Genomic DNA, 17,686 nt, shown 5'->3' with positions numbered 1-17,686 from the left:
TATATATATATATATATACGCACAGTTCGACTTCTATTTAATGAACTTCCATTTTAGGAATTTCTCTATTATGCAATTTTTTTTGGAGGAACCAAGAACAAATTTTGGAAATTTCTTCGTAAAATAACTTCCAAATAGCGAAGTGGATTTTCTATTTAGCGAAATTTTCTTTCAGATCCACTTTCCCTATTTCCCAAAATATTTCAGAACATTTCAAACTTGTTAACATATTTTATGATGGAAATGACCTTGAATTGATTTTCGAAGCCATTTTTAGAGAGAGCAGTAAAATCCCTTTACCTTCTTGTTTTCATTTCGAATGAAAAACTCCAACAAAATTAACGGATTTTATCAGTAGCAATTGCAATCAAACTTTAGAACGCATGTTAAAATGCATGTTTAAAAATACTTTGCAGTTATAATTTTATACAGCAAATAAATGCAGCTATAAGTTTATACATAAATTTAGCTTCTTTAAATTGAAAAAAGTATGTAGCATGATAGTGTAACACTAGATAATGTTTAGCTCTATTATGCAGATTTCTTTTATGGCTAAGATTTTTAAAATAAATAGTAGATACTAGTTTACAAGATAAAGGTGTATCAATTGCTATTTTAATTATGACTAGTTTTTATGATTTTAAAACCTGTTTTGCATTGCTTAAGTATTTCAAAAGGTGATTTTCTATTTAAAAAATTTTCTATATAAAACTTATTATCGGGATTTAGCAACTTCATAAAATAGTGGTTCAACTGTGTGTATAATATAGATATATATGTAACTTGCCCTTTTTTTAAACAGGCAAAGAGTGTTCTTAAAATTAATGATTATTTTTATTAGAAAACCTAGAGAACTTACCTTTTAAAAGCATATTTGTTTTCCACCATAAAAAAATATTCATGGTTCTTGAAAATAAGTTTGAATATACAATCTCCAGAAACCAAATCATTACTTGAAGTAGTCATTATTTTGTAACCTGCTAAAGGAAGGCTAGCTAGGGGACTTTCATCCTGCAAAAAAAAAAAAATCAATGCATTTCAACACATCTGTAATTTAGCTATAACAGATTTTCTCTTCTTTTTACATTGCGTTATTATCCAATTTTGTATTCGCACAACATATATATTTTTCTGATAAATCTATGAAATTGAATTCAGATTAATCAAAGAAGTACTAAAAATACTGTGATAAAATATTTAATTTTAAATTTGATGAAAAAAACTTTTACTTTGCATTAAATTTCACAATTATTGAGTATAACTAAATATCTTATGATGGTGGCCTTCAACTATGAAGAAAAAAAAACTATTAGTAACAGAAAATCTATAGATTAAAATCTATATTTTTATTTATTTATTTTGCTTTTTTTTAATCGGTACATCTTAATTTTCATAATGCATAGGATATACACAGCAGCAATACTAAACATAATATTAACTTACCAGATATGACCGGTAGAAAAACAAACATAAGTTTGCCAGCACAACCCACACTTTTTGCCAACCACTGCTATTCTTAAATTTCCTCAACAGATATCCACTAAGACTATTCTGAAATAAAATTCAATTGAATAAAAAGTAATACAATGATAATAAAAAATAATAACACGCCATAAAAAATAATATGTAATAGGAATTTTAAGAGGTTAGTATTTATTTTAAGAACATTTTCTAAGTTTTTTTTTCTTTAATTTCATTTAAACTCATTTAACATTACTTTATTAACATAACATTTAACATTACAACAATCAGTAACTGAACTTAATGTAAAATAATTAAAAGTTTTGTTTTTTATTTTTTTAAAATTCATACAACATTTTTCATTAATTATATTCTTAATTTCCTCTTTTTCCAATTTCTATTACAACTAACTATTTTAGTAGTCAATGTTAACAATAACAGTAATTTTAGGTAATTACAATAAATAATCCCATTATGAAAAACAGAATTAATTAATATAATTTATTAATTATGAACTACAGTAGAGCGCCGATTATCCGAACTGCTCGGGACCGAACGTGGTTCGGATAATGAAAAGTTCGGATAATTGGACGGTTGTTACTTATGCACTAACTTTCCTTCACACTTTTTCCAGGTTTAGGACTGGCAGTACTATCGAAAATAGCTCTGTTTAAAAAAAAAAAAATTCAATTTTTAAATATTTTTATTTAATTTTTTTAATTTTGAATTTTTTTTAATCATACTTCAGCTGTTTATAATTTTTTTTGTCAGTTGCTGATTTTACCACATTTTTCTTTATTTTCCATTGAAAAAGAAATCCAGCAAAGACTTTTGTTTCAAAGATGCTCTTTTTTGAGCAGCGATATACCTTATTCTTTTTAAATAAATCAACTGAACATCAACATCATTTTGACGTTCTAGCCAATTCATAGCAATATCTAATGAATTGCATGCTTCTAGATGAGAAGGTTCACTATCTTGAACTTAATCATCTATTTTTTCCTATTCGTCTGTGGAGTTCCGATTTTCGTTCAAAATTTCAACAAACAATTTCATCATCATTTAAAATTTGAAATTCTAGGACGTTTTCAGTGTCTCGATAGCAGCCTTCCATTTCTTCTGCTGCATAACCTGGCATCTCTTCAGCCGGAAGATCTACTGGCTCAGAAATTTTGAAAAATTGTTGATAAGTCAAAAATTATTCTAAACTTTAAAAAAAAAAAANTTCCGATTTTCTTTCAAAATTTCAACAAACAATTTCATCATCATTTAAAATTTGAAATTCTAGGACGTTTTCAGTGTCTCGATAGCAGCCTTCCATTTCTTCTGCTGCATAACCTGGCATCTCTTCAGCCAGAAGATCTACTGGCTCAGAAATTTTGAAAAATTGTTGATAAGTCAAAAATTATTCTAAACTTTAAAAAAAAGAAAAATGAATTCAGATCGGATAATCGGCGCTCTACTGTATTAACAAAACAATATTTCTACACACTAAATACTTTAAAATACTTTTAAAAAAATCCTTTATTTTATCCTTAATATAAAATCCTTTATTTCAGTCAAAAATAATTTTTATCAGGATAATTTATAATTTTTAAACTTAAAGTTGAGATTTCTTAAAAATTTGATTTTATTTAGTTGGAAAGTTTTATCCAGAAAAATAATTTATAGATAGAAATGTATATAAATTATTATTTAATTTTCAAAATAGACTGAAAAAGTAAAAGACTAAATGAGGATTGAGGAAATGTGTAACTTATAATTTATATGTTTCCATTAGCTGAATGCAATATAACTTGCTATTTAATAAACATATTTCAATTGTACAAATTTAATTATACGTTTATTTAAATATGAATACTTTTAAAATATAGGTCATGTATATAAAAAAAATTTTTTTTGCCATAAATAATTTAGAATTACTGATTTTTTTTTTTAATGTTTCCTCATCTAATTTAATTCATTCTGAATGTAATATGTTATTGACAAATTGAGTCTTCGTCTTTACAAATTCAAGAAAGTATTGAACTTGACTAAAAACTTATTATATAAATAATAACTGTCAACTCTGCAAAAAATAGCCATTAGAAAAATACGTAATCGTAAATTTTCATGGCTAGCTTCGTTTTTAATTAAAATTTTTGTGAAATTTTCGTTTGTTGCAAGATATTTCGCATAAGAACGGGTACCCCTGCTAAACTGTTCCTGTACCCCTGGGGGTACGCGTACTACACTTTGGGAAACACTGCACTACACGGAGAAAAATAGTTCTGAATAAATTTACCTTCATCGAAAGATACAAGTCAGCACAACTGATGCTTATGTTTCGATGCCAACAGATATGAATGGACGTGTTAATATGTTGGCCAACATCTCTTATTTCCTCTTCCTCCTCCTCTAGGGAAAAGGGGGATGATTTGCAGGGCAGCTGACTTGCAATAGCATTCTGCAAATCCCTCATCCATTTGGTATGCTCTTCCGACGAGGGTGAAGCGAGGTATAGATGTTTTTCAGGACTGCATAAAATAAAACAATGAGTAAAACCAAGCTTATCCCCAGTTTCTTGTATTTTCAAGCTTTTCAGAGGAAATAAGCCTTGAACTTTGAAGGAAAGTCGACCATCGTGAGTACGGAGAGTGCAAAGCAGGATATCACTGAACTGAAAAATTAAATATCGTAAAAATCTATGAAGATAAGTTACAAAGTGATAACAATTTATAAATTGATATTTTTCTAATTAACTTAAAAAAGTAGAATATTAAAAAAGTCTCTAAGCAGGAGTTTTTTGTATTTTTATGCTTTTTAAAGGAAACAAAATTAGATTAAAAAAAAAAGATAAAAAATTAGAGTAAATGATAGAACTATTTCATAATATATAATATACAATTATGTTTTTTGTTTAGGTTTGTATTTAATTTCAGATCACAAAAATTGGTCAGCTTTAAAAGAAGAGAAGAGTTTGTTTAAGACGCTTGTTTTGTCTAATTTATTACTCAACATTAAGAGTAAATCATTGATAGCATCAACTTTAGTGTAACATGAGGTTGTATCCTCATAAAGAACACTCTAAATAAAAGCCTCACACAAATATTTTGAATACATTTTAATTGATTTACTTGTTCAGTTAAATTGTTGGTATTGATATTTTTTCGTGTTTTCTTATTTGACCTTTTCGGCATTTAGTGTAGATGTTTGCCCAGTTGCCGAGGTTTTAATGGTCTCTCCTAAAAGTTTCTTCAACAAAACTCCATGTCTCCAAAAAATGGTCCCAAATAGAGGTGGTCTTTCCTGGAGGTTACACTGTTTTTATATATATNTATAAATTTTTGTGTGGATCTTATATCAACTGCATGTTTACAAGAGTAAATTTTGCTATATGTTTGAGTTAGTAAAATTTTTCCAATAATAATCTAAAAATGTTTTAGTTGGAGGGATATAACTTAGACACATTCGTTGTAAAAATCTTGACTTCTTAAATTTTTTTCTTAGCTCTTTAAATGCTTTAACCATGGTTTTATTCTATCTTTCTTTTAAGCATTATTCTATAATTTTCAAATAAATTTAAAAATGTTTTTTGTATTTTATTTTTTCTACTACTTTGCAAATTCGAATTTTACTATAGGTTTGGGCAAGCATTATTTTAACAATCTCAATGTCCAAACTTAAATTGCGTTTGAGTCACACACAAATTTTGAATTATTAAGAGGTGATTCATAATGGTTTGATTCTGCAGAGTGGCTCAGAAAATTCTGCTACTAGGCTCATCCGGTTAAACTGTTGGTCACATTTCACACACCCTTATCAATACTTATTTTTTTTTTTTAATAGTGATCCATCCAAATCTATGAAAAATTACATTTTTATTTACATAAACTATGTTTTCCTATCATATTTTATACATACCTTTTTTTAACCTAAAATAATAGTAATAATAATGATGAAGATAATAATAATAATAATAAAACAATAATAATGAGTCACAGACAAATTTTGATTCATAAAGATGGTGTTACAGTTTCGCTCAGATAGTTCAATTACTGGGTTCATCTGGTGAAACAATTGGTCACATTTTACCCTTATCAATACATATTAATTTTTTTAATAGCGATCCATCCAAATCTATGAAAAATTGCATTCTTATTTACTAAAACTATGTTTTCCTATTGCATTTTATTTATCATACCTTAATACCTAAAATAATAATAATAAAAATGAAATGTACACAAGAATCTAACAATTAATGGGGCAACATTGTCAACCTTTATTTATCCAAAGGTATCCCACCATAGAATCGAGTTAACTTGTCTTATATACTAGCGAATTGATGTTTAATAATCGTAGCGGTAGACACTACAAATTTAATCAACATTCTTTTATTTTGATGTGTTTTCAATTTCCTCTGATTTTACATTATAGGGATCAAGGATTATGACACAGTTTAATACCATAGTAGTTTTAATTACATATACATTCAGAGTAAGAAGAACAAAGCATGAGGGTAAAAATATTATGCTTATGAAAATTAGAAAAAAAAATCTATATTGAGGAGTTCTTTACTTACCAAGAAAAACATGCATTGCTGAGTACCACTTTTAATGAATTTTGACAAACATCCTTCTCTAATGAATTTCTATGAAAAAAAAAGAAAGCTTTTATTTGAACTCACTTTGTATAGTACAAAGTCTAAAAATATGAAAAAAATATCTTGCTAACAAAAGCATGAATAAAATAAACAACAAAACACATGTAGAGATAAATTAAAATAAAGAACAACAGAGTGTTGTTGATTCTTTAGAAGATAGTTTTTTGTTTTTGAATTTGAAGTTTATACTAACCCGTTATGTTTTTTTAATATATTTTTTTGCAAGATTATTACTAAACCAGTACTTTAATTTCGTTACTATATTTGCTGTTAAGAAATAAATGTGTTTTTTTTAAAAAAAACAGAACTGTTTTTTAATATAGCTTGATTCATTACAATAGTAAATACATAAACACATATTTTGAGGAAAATGAACTTTTCAGGAGCAAAAAAAACTTTTTTTCTAATGCTTTTTTACTAACATGCATACTATTATTATCTTTTAATAAAGAATTTATAGCAGAATAGACTAATAAAATTTAATATTGTCCTACAATTTTTTGGACAGTAATCAATTGTAATTGCATAAATAATTTTGATATTCCAAACAAGCAGAATAATTATTTATTTGTATCTTTAATTTCTTCTAGTCATATCATATTTTTACTTTTTTAGACAATTAAATCACTAAAAATGAAATATGCAGCACTAATAAATAAATAGATACAAAGATGTCACTGATTGTCTAGTATCAAGTAATGCAGTAATTGTCTTTCGTATAATTTTTAGAAAACATAGACACTGTCACTAATAATCAAATATGTAGCATTAATAAATAAATGGAAACAAAGATGTCACTGACAGTCTAGTAACAAGTAATGCAGTAATTTTTTTCACACAATTTTTAGAAGTCTTAGACACTGTGCAAATATATCATGAAACAAATTTTCTAAAAGCTTTTTAATGCTTCTAGACCATAAAAAAATTATAGAATAGAACTAAGAAACATTTTAATAAAAGTATTGCATTTTCCACAAATGAAATATTAATCTTAGTCATAGAAGTTAAAAATTTTTTTCTGGTTATTAACTATACTTTAAGTTATCTTTTATTAGTTTTGATTACTCATTTTATACAGGGTGCGTAGCCAAATCTTTGAATCAAAAATAAGCACTTTTTAAAAACTTTTCAAGCACTTTACAAAAATTTTCAAGCACTCAAAGAATTCATATTCAATCAATGATATTATTGAAAAACAAAAACTTTTTATAAACAGTTTTAGCGTTAAAAAACAAACAAAAAGAAACAGGCGTAAATCGAAACAATCAGTACTTCATCACCGAGTGAATTCAACTTGACCCTGAACTCAGAACAAAAGTACCCTTACCCCCTACGTCAGGAAAAGTGTTAGAAGTAAAATAAAATAAACAAGAACAAAATTAAAATAAATGAAAAAGAAAAACATTTCATAAGGATCTGATATTCTCTATCCAAATTGGAGCACTCGGGTTTCGGTTTCAAGTGTGCGCGCATGCGCAAGTCATAACGTAGGTACGACATGAAGTCCGCGTGAATGATTACGTAGCAAACTCCCCATTTTTCGTGAAATGCATGGGATCCACCAGATATCACTGAAGGGAAGAAAAAAAAATTATTTGGAAAGGATTGCACTTTTTAAAAACGTCGGCAGAAAAAAGCACCTTTAAAAGCTTTTAAAAACGAAATCCCCAAAAAAGCACCTTTAAGTACTTTTTACAAACGCTACGCACCCTGTTATGACAGTTTTCTAGAAGCACCTATAAAAACATTTTTCAAAATATGTAAATATTTGTGAAATTTTGAATGTAATTTCATGTGTTTAGTGTTTTCACAATTTTCAAAGGAATGTTAAATTATAATAATTGAAATTATTTCAACAGCATGCAACATAAATTAAGATTCACAAATTCCCTATAATATNTACTAAAACTATTTAATATCACTGAAGGGAAGAAGAAAAAAATTATTCGGAAAGGAAAGCACTTTTTAAAAACGCCAGCAGATAAAAGCACCTTTAAAAGCTTTTAAAAGCAAAATCTCCAAAAAAGCACCTTTAAGTACTTTTTACAAAAGCTACGCACCCTGTTATGACAGTTTTCTAGAAGCACCTATAAAAACATTTTTTAAAATATGTAAATATTTGTGAAATTTTGAATGTAATTTCATGTGTTTAGTGTTTTTACAATTTTCAAAGGAATGTTAAATTATAATAATTGAAATTATTTCAACAGCATGCAACATAAATTAAGATTCACAAATTCCCTATAATATTAATACAAAACTTTGCATAATGTGATAAAATAACGAATTAAAGTTTATAGGTTTTTCATCCATGCCAACACTAAAAAGCACAAAAATAATTTATTGCATACTACAAATTTTTTTAAACACAAAATATTATAATAATAATAAAAACTTTCATAACTTACCCGATTTTTATCTACCAATGAAGAAAAGTTAGTGAAACTGCGCTGAAGTTCAACGAGTTTTGAATAGTTCACCTAAAAAATTGCTTTATTAGGTCTGGCAATAGTAAAACATAATTAAGTATAACATCTAATGACTTTTTGTGCAGTCGAAGTAGTGACTAAAATGTTCAACCAAACTAACTAAAGATTGATATCATTCTATTAAAAACAAAATAGTCATTATCAAAAGGGATAGTATGCCACATGCATTAGCAATAAACTAGATCTATTTATAAATTAAGGTAGCAACATGAACAATTACAAAATCAGCTTTAGAAAAACTTACTAGAGGTAGCATAATATTTTCAAAACTTTCACAAAAAGTTTTAGTTTCATCATACAAACCTAGGGGGGAAAAAGATAGAATTGTGAAACAAAACATATTAATATAATAAATGCAATGATAAAAATAAATCAAACATTGAGTTAGCCATAAAAATACAAGCAACAGCCAAAAATTATTATTTGAAATTAAAAAAAAAGGGAGTAAATAGTTAAATACATCAAACAAACGCAATATTGAAGTAAAAAGTGCTTAAATATGGTAAGATATTTTAGTAAAGTTGAAAACTTCCAAAAGTTTGATTAGCATTTGTCTCATTTCATGATTTTTAAAATAAGTAGATATCGTCAGATATTTTAGTTTATAAATAATTGATTTGGTTTTTCCTGCCTTCATTGTAGTCGTTAAAAAAATTATTTTTTTGCTCCAATCGTAGTTGAAAAAAAATTTTTTTTTGTTCAATTAGATTGAAAAAGTTTTTAAAAAGAGTTGTTTTATTTTCAATATGTATGAAACTTTTGATGAAATTTTTTGACACAATATCACAATGCTCTCCAAACTGAGTGAACGAGCAGTTTTACGATCTAATTATAAGGAATAAGTTGCAAATTATATTCACAACCGTTTTTGCAGTCAATTCTTAATTTTATTACTTTATCACATAACTAATTCATTATTACCAAGTCAAACATTGGTTTTACATAGCTGCCAACTCCACTGGATTTTTCCAGCTTCTCCTGGTCTGCTGGTTTAATTATAATTCTCTTGGTTTTTCTACATTTTAGAAAAATCTAATTGAGTAAGTTTTCTAAAAAAAATCCCTATTGAAATAGAAGTTTATACAGATTATTGCTTGTTTGCTTGTATAAGCATTGCTAATACATAATGAACCATTTATAGAAATCAGTTCAAAACTTTTTGTTTTAAAATTATTAGTTTATTTTTATTCAGAACTCTCTTTATAAATAAATTTTAAAAAATCTTTTAACTATCTTTGATCAATTAAATTCCTATTAATATTCAAAATTATGAGTAAACAGTACATAACAATTTAAATATGTTTAATGTCAATCATAACTGGAAAATATGGCAGTTTTTCTATTTTGATGACTATAAGAATTCTCCATGTGTAAAATATTTAGAACATTAAGCAACAATTATCATGAAATTTATATAATCTACTGGATTTTTTCCCATCAATATTGGCAGCTATGGGTTTGGTCATAACCTTTTTTATCTTCAATTGCATGCAATTATTCTCAATTACTCCAGGGAGCTTAATTTTTCTACTTAGTTGCACGCAATATTATATAGTAAACATAAGGTAACTAATAGTTAGTTAATATTAATTAATATAGTTAGTTAACTAACATAGTTTACCTTTGTTGAAATAAAAAAATAGGCACTTGTGAGAAAGTTTCTAGTATCTTGCAGGACACAAAAAATTTTGTGGCACATATAATTTGATACAATATGATCAAAGTGTGACAATTACACATAGATCTCTGTAGTTAAAAATTTTTAAATTGTTTGTTGCGTTCATTAGTTTATGTAATTTTTTCAAAAATATATCACATTTTAAAGAAAGATTAAATTAGACTATTAAGGGTAATTTGTTCAATTTTAAGAGTAATTTCTATGGTTTAGCTGACATAACTTTGCAAATATTCTCCAATGTTTACGATTCTATATTTAGAGAGTTATTCGTACACTGGATCATATTGGAACAGCTATTCTTTTCAAATGATAGATGAAATTTTCAACAAATCATCAGTACATAGCCTATTACTGTAATAAATTCAATATTATATAACAATATCAATTACCTTTTCAGGAAAAAAATTAAAAACAAAATAATTCAGACTCTATTATTTAAAAATTTTCTTCTAATTTTATATTATACATGCGTTACATTCTTATATTTATTATATCTTATCAGTTTGGGGTGGGGATTACGTAACTAACATAAATCATGCAATATTCAAGAGAAATTTATTTAATTTTTATCAATCAATCCATATTTCACTCAATCTAAACTCAATATATTACCAATCTATACTTTATTTTTTACAAACTATGTCTTAATTTCAAAAAAAAAAATCCAAATGGTAGTAAAAAAAAAAGAAAGAAAAAAGACATAACTAACATTAGGAGACCTAACAAAATTTATTTAAAAACCAAGCTTAATAAGAACATTTTCCGCAAAAGTTTCCAGTATTTAACACCAAGTGCTTTAATTTACTCCTTGCTGAAATTCAAAATGCAAATACCTCAATATTATTTTAAAAAACCCGTAAAATTGTTTGTTTTTTCACTATTTAATATTGAAGACATTTTATCTGAATAATTTTATACACTCTTTATTTTTTTTACGTATGTTTTTTTCATAGTTATATTTTTGAAAGTTTATGACTGATTTAAATTGCTTTGTACCAGACACTCTTGCTAGCCACCTTTGAAACATTAAATTTTATATTTACATTTTCTTAACTCTTTTGTGCTTTAAGTGTTTTTATTTATTTATTTACTATTATTATTATTATTTATAATATATACACTCAATACTGTAGTCACTGACATGAACTTCGGAATCCAAAAGTTACTTGGTCTTCTGTGTGTGTTTCTTTTTTTTATTTTCTATTATGTTATGTACTAAATGTATTTCATTCATCAAAAATAATAACAAAATAGATTAGAATATCATAGACAAAAAATGGCAAATCATAGAGCTTAGTAAGTACAAAATATCAATATTAATTCAAAAACACTGAATATAAAACAAAACAAGAAACTTNATCAAAAAACCCTCCGGCCCTGGGGAGACACACGCTAGAGAGACTGCCGGCCTCAGCGGTAAGCGCGCTTTCGCGCTTTGCGTCGCGAAAGGGTTAAATAGGGCATTGCATATATATAGCATTTTAATTTGGTCATAGCACTAAAAAGCTTGGATAAATTATAAATATTGACCAAACGTATTCTTCTTCTCAAAATATTTGAAATGTAAAATATATTGTTTTCCGTTTTTGTGAAAGGTTTTATGAAAAGTCTAACGGCTATGTCACACACATATAATTTTTTCAAACTTTAAGCAACATAACACATATCAGCATAAATTTTATACTTACTTAGTTTAAAAAAAAAAATTATAGATAAAGTAGCCATGCTATAAAAGGAGTCCTTCTTAGGGAAACAATCACTTTGAAATTACCATGCTGGTTGTAATAACACAGCTTGAGACAAAACATATGGGGAACTAAACTACATAATACATAAAAAAATAAACATTTACTAATCAGATGACTTTGTGCTGTGACCTATATTTCATTTTGAGAACTACTTCAAACAGAAACACATAAGCAATGACAATTTCTACACACAATTTAAATAAAAAAAATAACAAGTTAAAATAATTTTAAAAAAAAGTAAAAGTGTGCATTTAATCAACAGAAACTAAAGTAGTAACTTAAGTAAGCGTTGTAAATCTTTATAGTCATCATTAGATATGTAATAGTAAGATCGATACATAATGATTATGGTCTACTTGAAAGCTTTATACTTCAACGAATTTTCATGACCTTCAAACAATTCTTTATTGAAACACAATTTAAGTACTTCGAGGAGAAAGGTAAAATCTTTAAAAGAAATCAACTCTAAATTAATTTTAACTTATTAAATAATACAATATTTATTTGATAGAAAATAGAATTTTTTGGCTCAAAAGTCACATTTTGCTATACTGAATAAAACATAAATAGCATTGTAATACTCCATCCATGTGAGGTGATCGCAGTTTTTATACTGCACCCAGTTTGCACAACCACTGACTAAAATGTTTCCAGTGGTAGACAGATTATAGATTAGAACCTGTTTACAGTTGGGTCAACCATGGGAGGTTCCAAACTCCATATATCACAAATGCCCATCAAAAAAATCCCCTACAAAGGGGAGGTAGTTCCAATGCTTGATTTAGGAATTCCCTTATCTTCTGGGTGAGATACAAAAGAACAAAGCAACTTGAACTTTGATATTTACAAATCTGTCATGGATCAAGTGTGCAATACTAAAAGTAAAATAAAATAAGCGTAATAATAACAAAAGTGTCATTGTGGCATCTTGGGGGTTACTTAAAGAAGACACAACTGAGAGCTTTAAAATACTTACAGTTCCTAGACAAATTATTAGACACACTGTAAGATTCTATGTCAAATCTTAATTATCTGGTGATACTATACAGCATTATTGCTTTTACGCAACTGAAACCGATTTGCACTTGTTTATGCTCGTGTATCAATTGGTTGAATTCAATGATATATAATATAAATTCGACACTGTGATAAATTCGATGATATATTAAATAAATATAGAATATTTATTATATAAGGTAATACATTAGTATATTATAATAATTAGACCAAATTATTAGATGCACTGTAGTGTTTTAATAATTGCCTGTTTTTGCACGAGTTTACAAGCAATACTTTTATATTTAAACATACATTTACATTTTTATTTCGGAGATTTTTTATATACTTCCTATTGGTATTTATTTTTAACGTATTGCATTACAATGTTAACAAATTGATACACAAACATAAACAAGTGCAAACCGGTTTAGATTTATACTAACTTTTAACCAATGAGTGATAATAAACCAGACGAAAAGCTGGACGAAGAAGGAAGGATGACAGAGGCAAGTAACACACTTTTTGTGTTTCAAATTGTTGATAGAATTGGTTCAATAATTGATTCTGACTCAAATCATCATACAGCATTTCAAGAAGTTTTGGTAATTTCTTTAAATACGTTGAATGCATCTATATAAAAAAAAATTGGATTAAAAAAAAAGATCTCATAAAACATATAAATATTATTACAGGAAAGTGAAAGAAATTATTTTGTAAGCTTCGTTGAAAATCAAGTCCCAATTTTAGGAATTTAGTAGAGAGTTGGCAGACTTACCTTGATCATATCTTTTTGAGCATAAAGAATGTTTGCCACTCCTTTAATAACATTCTGATTTTTATTAACTGGACGACCTTCCCTGAAAAATACGGAAAAAATCAATAAAAGTTCTAAAGATTATATTCTGCATGATAGTTAAAATTACAAAAGGAAACTTAGTTTTATGTGAGAAAGTTACAACTCCTGATTTAAAAATTATTATAAAGATGTTTCTAAAGTAACAAAATGCACACTGCCAAACTATTAAATTATCGCCACTATTAAACAATTCTTTGTTTAATACGTAGAAAACTATGCCAGCATTAAATCATAATGTACAGAATTAGAAAGAATAGGTTTTCTAACAAAAAAAGTATAGACATCAAAAAAAATTTTCTGTTACATTTTATTCCAGAAGGAATTTGTTCTAAAATTTGATCATGTTAAATCAACCAAATATTTTTTAAGATTAAAACATGCAAAATCATTTATATGTATACGGATATATATATCAGTGAATTCTAGGGATGTAACGAATATTTAGCAACTATTCGGCCCTTTTACTGAATATTTGGCCAGATATTCGGTCAAATATTTTGCAAAGTATTTCTTGGGGGGAAATTTGAATAGATTTAATAAAGAATAATTTAAAATTGCATTTTTCTACAACAAATTATTACAAATTGTTATTACATATATTTGTTAAGTTTTAAAGCTTTTTAATTTATGTTCTGAAAGACATATGGAAAAGAAAAACTTGGAAAAATTGAGACTAGACTACTTTATACTTAACCAAAAAATTTGTTTCTGTTTTTTTTTTTTTTTTAAATTTAGTTGATCACAATATATCCTGCTTTATCCTGGGTTTTAAAATTAAGTTAGCAGTTATTTTAACTTTCTAGTAATTTATAAGTGTTGTTTTTATTTCATTTGATTAATAAGTAATCAATTGTATTATATCATTTTATTTCTTTAATTAATTAATTTTTTTAATTAATTTTGTTTTACATTAGTTAATTTGGTGATTTTAATAAATCTTTAGTTTATTATAATTTGGCTTAACTTCAATAAAAATTGGCTTAACTTTAATTTTTTTTTCAAAATTAATTTCACGTTTTACCATCGCATGCTTAATATTTTTATATCTATATTACTATTCACTTTTTTCTAAATAAAAAAATCTTAACTTATTTCGTCTAATTTTTTTAAAAACTTTCCTCAGTTGATTTAAATATGATTTAATACCAATTAAATACAGATTATTTGTATAACATTTTTTATAATTTATTATTTTTTTCAGGATGACTTGGTTGTTGAAAAGTTGTTATTTTATTTTATGAATTAAGTTCTACATTTACTTTTTATTACCTAGCAGCTTTGTTTCATATTTTAGGATAGTCGGTTTATTTTAGAGATAAGGATTAAAAATATAAGGATCATATCCTTTATTTATTTTTGCTTGTCTGTTAAGCACTATCTTTTTAGTTATTTATGCTTTAGTTTAATAAATATGGATTAATTGAATAAATAGATATTAATTTTAATTAAATATGGATTGCTTATTGTTAGTTTCTTTTTATATGTTATAATATGTCTTTAAAAATAAATGTTTTAAGTTAAAAATATGCTGTTTTTTTTTAATAATTTTCTTTTTAAACTAGTATCACTCAAGTAAGTTTTTCAATCTTATTTGGTGCTTAGCTTTTCCATATTTTTTTATCGGCGCCAAAATATTGGTTTTTTGCGTTTTAATTTTAAAAAATGTTCTTAGGTTGATTAAATGCATTTACTTCAATTATACCCAAATTATTTATTATCATTATTATTTTTTTATTTATTATCTTTATTATTATTTTTTTTACAACAACTTCGTACTTATCAAAATTTTTTTTTTAAATAACTCCCAGAAAACTCTCCTTGACTTATAATCCCTTTCATTCACGTTTATAATTCTGACAATTTATTATTTCTAATTAGATTTAAGTACAGTTAAAATCGCTTGAATTTTTTTAATAAAAATAATTTATTAATACGTTCTTAGATTTGCAATTTTATTTATGTTTCTAATTTACATTCTAATTAAATGAAAAATTTTTCGAAATTTCTTTTTTCAAAAAAATTATGGAATTTTACACATTCTACGTGAAAATCAGGGAAAATTTTTCTTCTTATTGAGCATGAATCTAGTGAACATTATTCCTTTATGGTCACTTTTTTTTCTCAAAAAACAGGCAATGTGAAAAAGTTATGTTGTGATTTTTATCTTTAAATTTATTTTGTTTAAAAATTAAGAAAATTTTTTGTTTTGGTTTCTATCTAGCTTTTCCTTTTTTAAAAACATTGGTTTTTATAAATGTTTTTATTATGATGTGGCAATTAAGAGGGTTTCTATTGGACTTGATTCTTCACCTTTTTTTTAAAAAAAATATGGTACTTGGAATACTGAGATATTTAGCTCTAAAATTTTCCTTCAAAAATTACAATTGATTCTTATTTTTTCTGTTTTGCTTTTGCATATAATCTTTTTTATGGGCATTTTTATGATAGCATTGTGTTTTTGTAGATTATATCTCTCTTAACTTTCAAAGGATAATATTTTTTTTTTGGAAAATATTATTTTTAGAACTGTAGTTTGGTTTTAAAAATTTAGTGGATATTTTTTTCTATTTCCCTTTTTTTCAACTTCACCACTTCAGCTTTTTTAATTAAATTGATTCAGTTTTTAATTTATCTTAAATATTACCAATTATCTTAAGATCTAATTATCTTACATATTTTTATTATATTTTTGTTTTTCTTTATCTCATACCAATAACATAGCTAAGTTTTGATTATTTTCTAATAATGACTAAACTTATTTATATATAAAACTATTTATATTTATTTATATACATAAAAAGTCATTAATAATATTTATTAATGATTTAAAAAAACAAATGTTGCCATTCTAGGGATGTAACGATTGCCATTCTAAGGATGGCCGATTTTTTTGGTCAAATATTCACTATTTGGCTAAATCACTATTCGTTACATTCCTATTATATTCCACTACCCGAATAATTTGATTATTTGAATAGTGAAATATCTGGTACAGCTAAAAAATCACAATAATTAAAAAGGAAGAACAAACAAACAAACCAAAAAATTAGAGGAAACAAACATCAAAAAAATGTTCTATTACTTTTTATTCAAGAAGGAATTTGTTCTAAAATTTGATCATATTCAATCAACTAAATATTTTTAATATTAAAATATATAAAATCATTTATATGTATACAGATAAATACCAGTATATTTCCTTACCCAAATAATTTGGGTAGTGGAATATCCAGTAGAGATGCAACGGATATCCGGCAGGCAGTATCTATCTGGCTGATCCGGAAAGTAGGCCGGATATCCGGTTATGGCAGGATATTATGATTATCCGTCAGTAACATTTGGCTCAAAATAAAACATTGTGTAGAAAGGTAAAAATGAAATATATATATATATAATTCATCACAATGATGGTAGAAAATGTAATTTTAACATAAAAATCAATATTCTTTTCAATTTTTTTTATACTCATAGTGTTTATAAAATAAAGAAATTATACTTAAAATATGTATTAGGTTTTAGCTTTTATCTTGGTCACGCCTACAACAGCCATGTTATACTGACCATTGATATAAATATTCTTTAAGTATGTTAGTATTTTGAAAGTTATGTAATATAACATAGTATGTAGTATATAAAAATATGGTATACAATTACAACAGAATATATTTACTATACGGATATACATATTTATTATATTATAATTATATAATAGCCAACCTCTTTGATTTTTAAAATAAAATGAAATTGGCAATCTTATCAAATAAAAACATATAAATATTAACTAATAAATAACTAATTTCATTAAATTTTTTT

The 17,686-nt window shown here is 25.8% G+C and overlaps 1 protein-coding gene across 1 annotated transcript in view; it reads right to left on the bottom strand.

Annotated features, from left to right (window-relative positions):
- Positions 1 to 17,686, bottom strand: part of LOC107442943 (FERM, ARHGEF and pleckstrin domain-containing protein 1) — a 98,981-nt gene that overhangs the window by 9,072 nt on the left and 72,223 nt on the right. The window contains exons 15-22 of the mRNA XM_071177028.1: positions 13,793 to 13,874; positions 13,461 to 13,647; positions 8,837 to 9,084; positions 8,512 to 8,583; positions 6,023 to 6,091; positions 3,746 to 4,120; positions 1,444 to 1,551; positions 860 to 1,011 (exon numbers count right to left, since the gene is read on the bottom strand). Coding sequence (XP_071033129.1) covers positions 860 to 1,011; positions 1,444 to 1,551; positions 3,746 to 4,120; positions 6,023 to 6,091; positions 8,512 to 8,583; positions 8,837 to 9,084; positions 13,461 to 13,647; positions 13,793 to 13,874 — 1,293 coding nt within the window. The remainder of the gene's footprint in view (positions 1 to 859; positions 1,012 to 1,443; positions 1,552 to 3,745; positions 4,121 to 6,022; positions 6,092 to 8,511; positions 8,584 to 8,836; positions 9,085 to 13,460; positions 13,648 to 13,792; positions 13,875 to 17,686) is intronic.

The sequence above is a fragment of the Parasteatoda tepidariorum genome, chromosome 2, assembly GCF_043381705.1.
Source record: "Parasteatoda tepidariorum isolate YZ-2023 chromosome 2, CAS_Ptep_4.0, whole genome shotgun sequence".
Taxonomy (NCBI): Eukaryota; Metazoa; Arthropoda; class Arachnida; order Araneae; family Theridiidae; genus Parasteatoda; species Parasteatoda tepidariorum.
The sequence above is the reverse complement of the archived record's forward strand: the minus strand, read 5'-3'. Positions and strand labels throughout refer to the sequence as shown.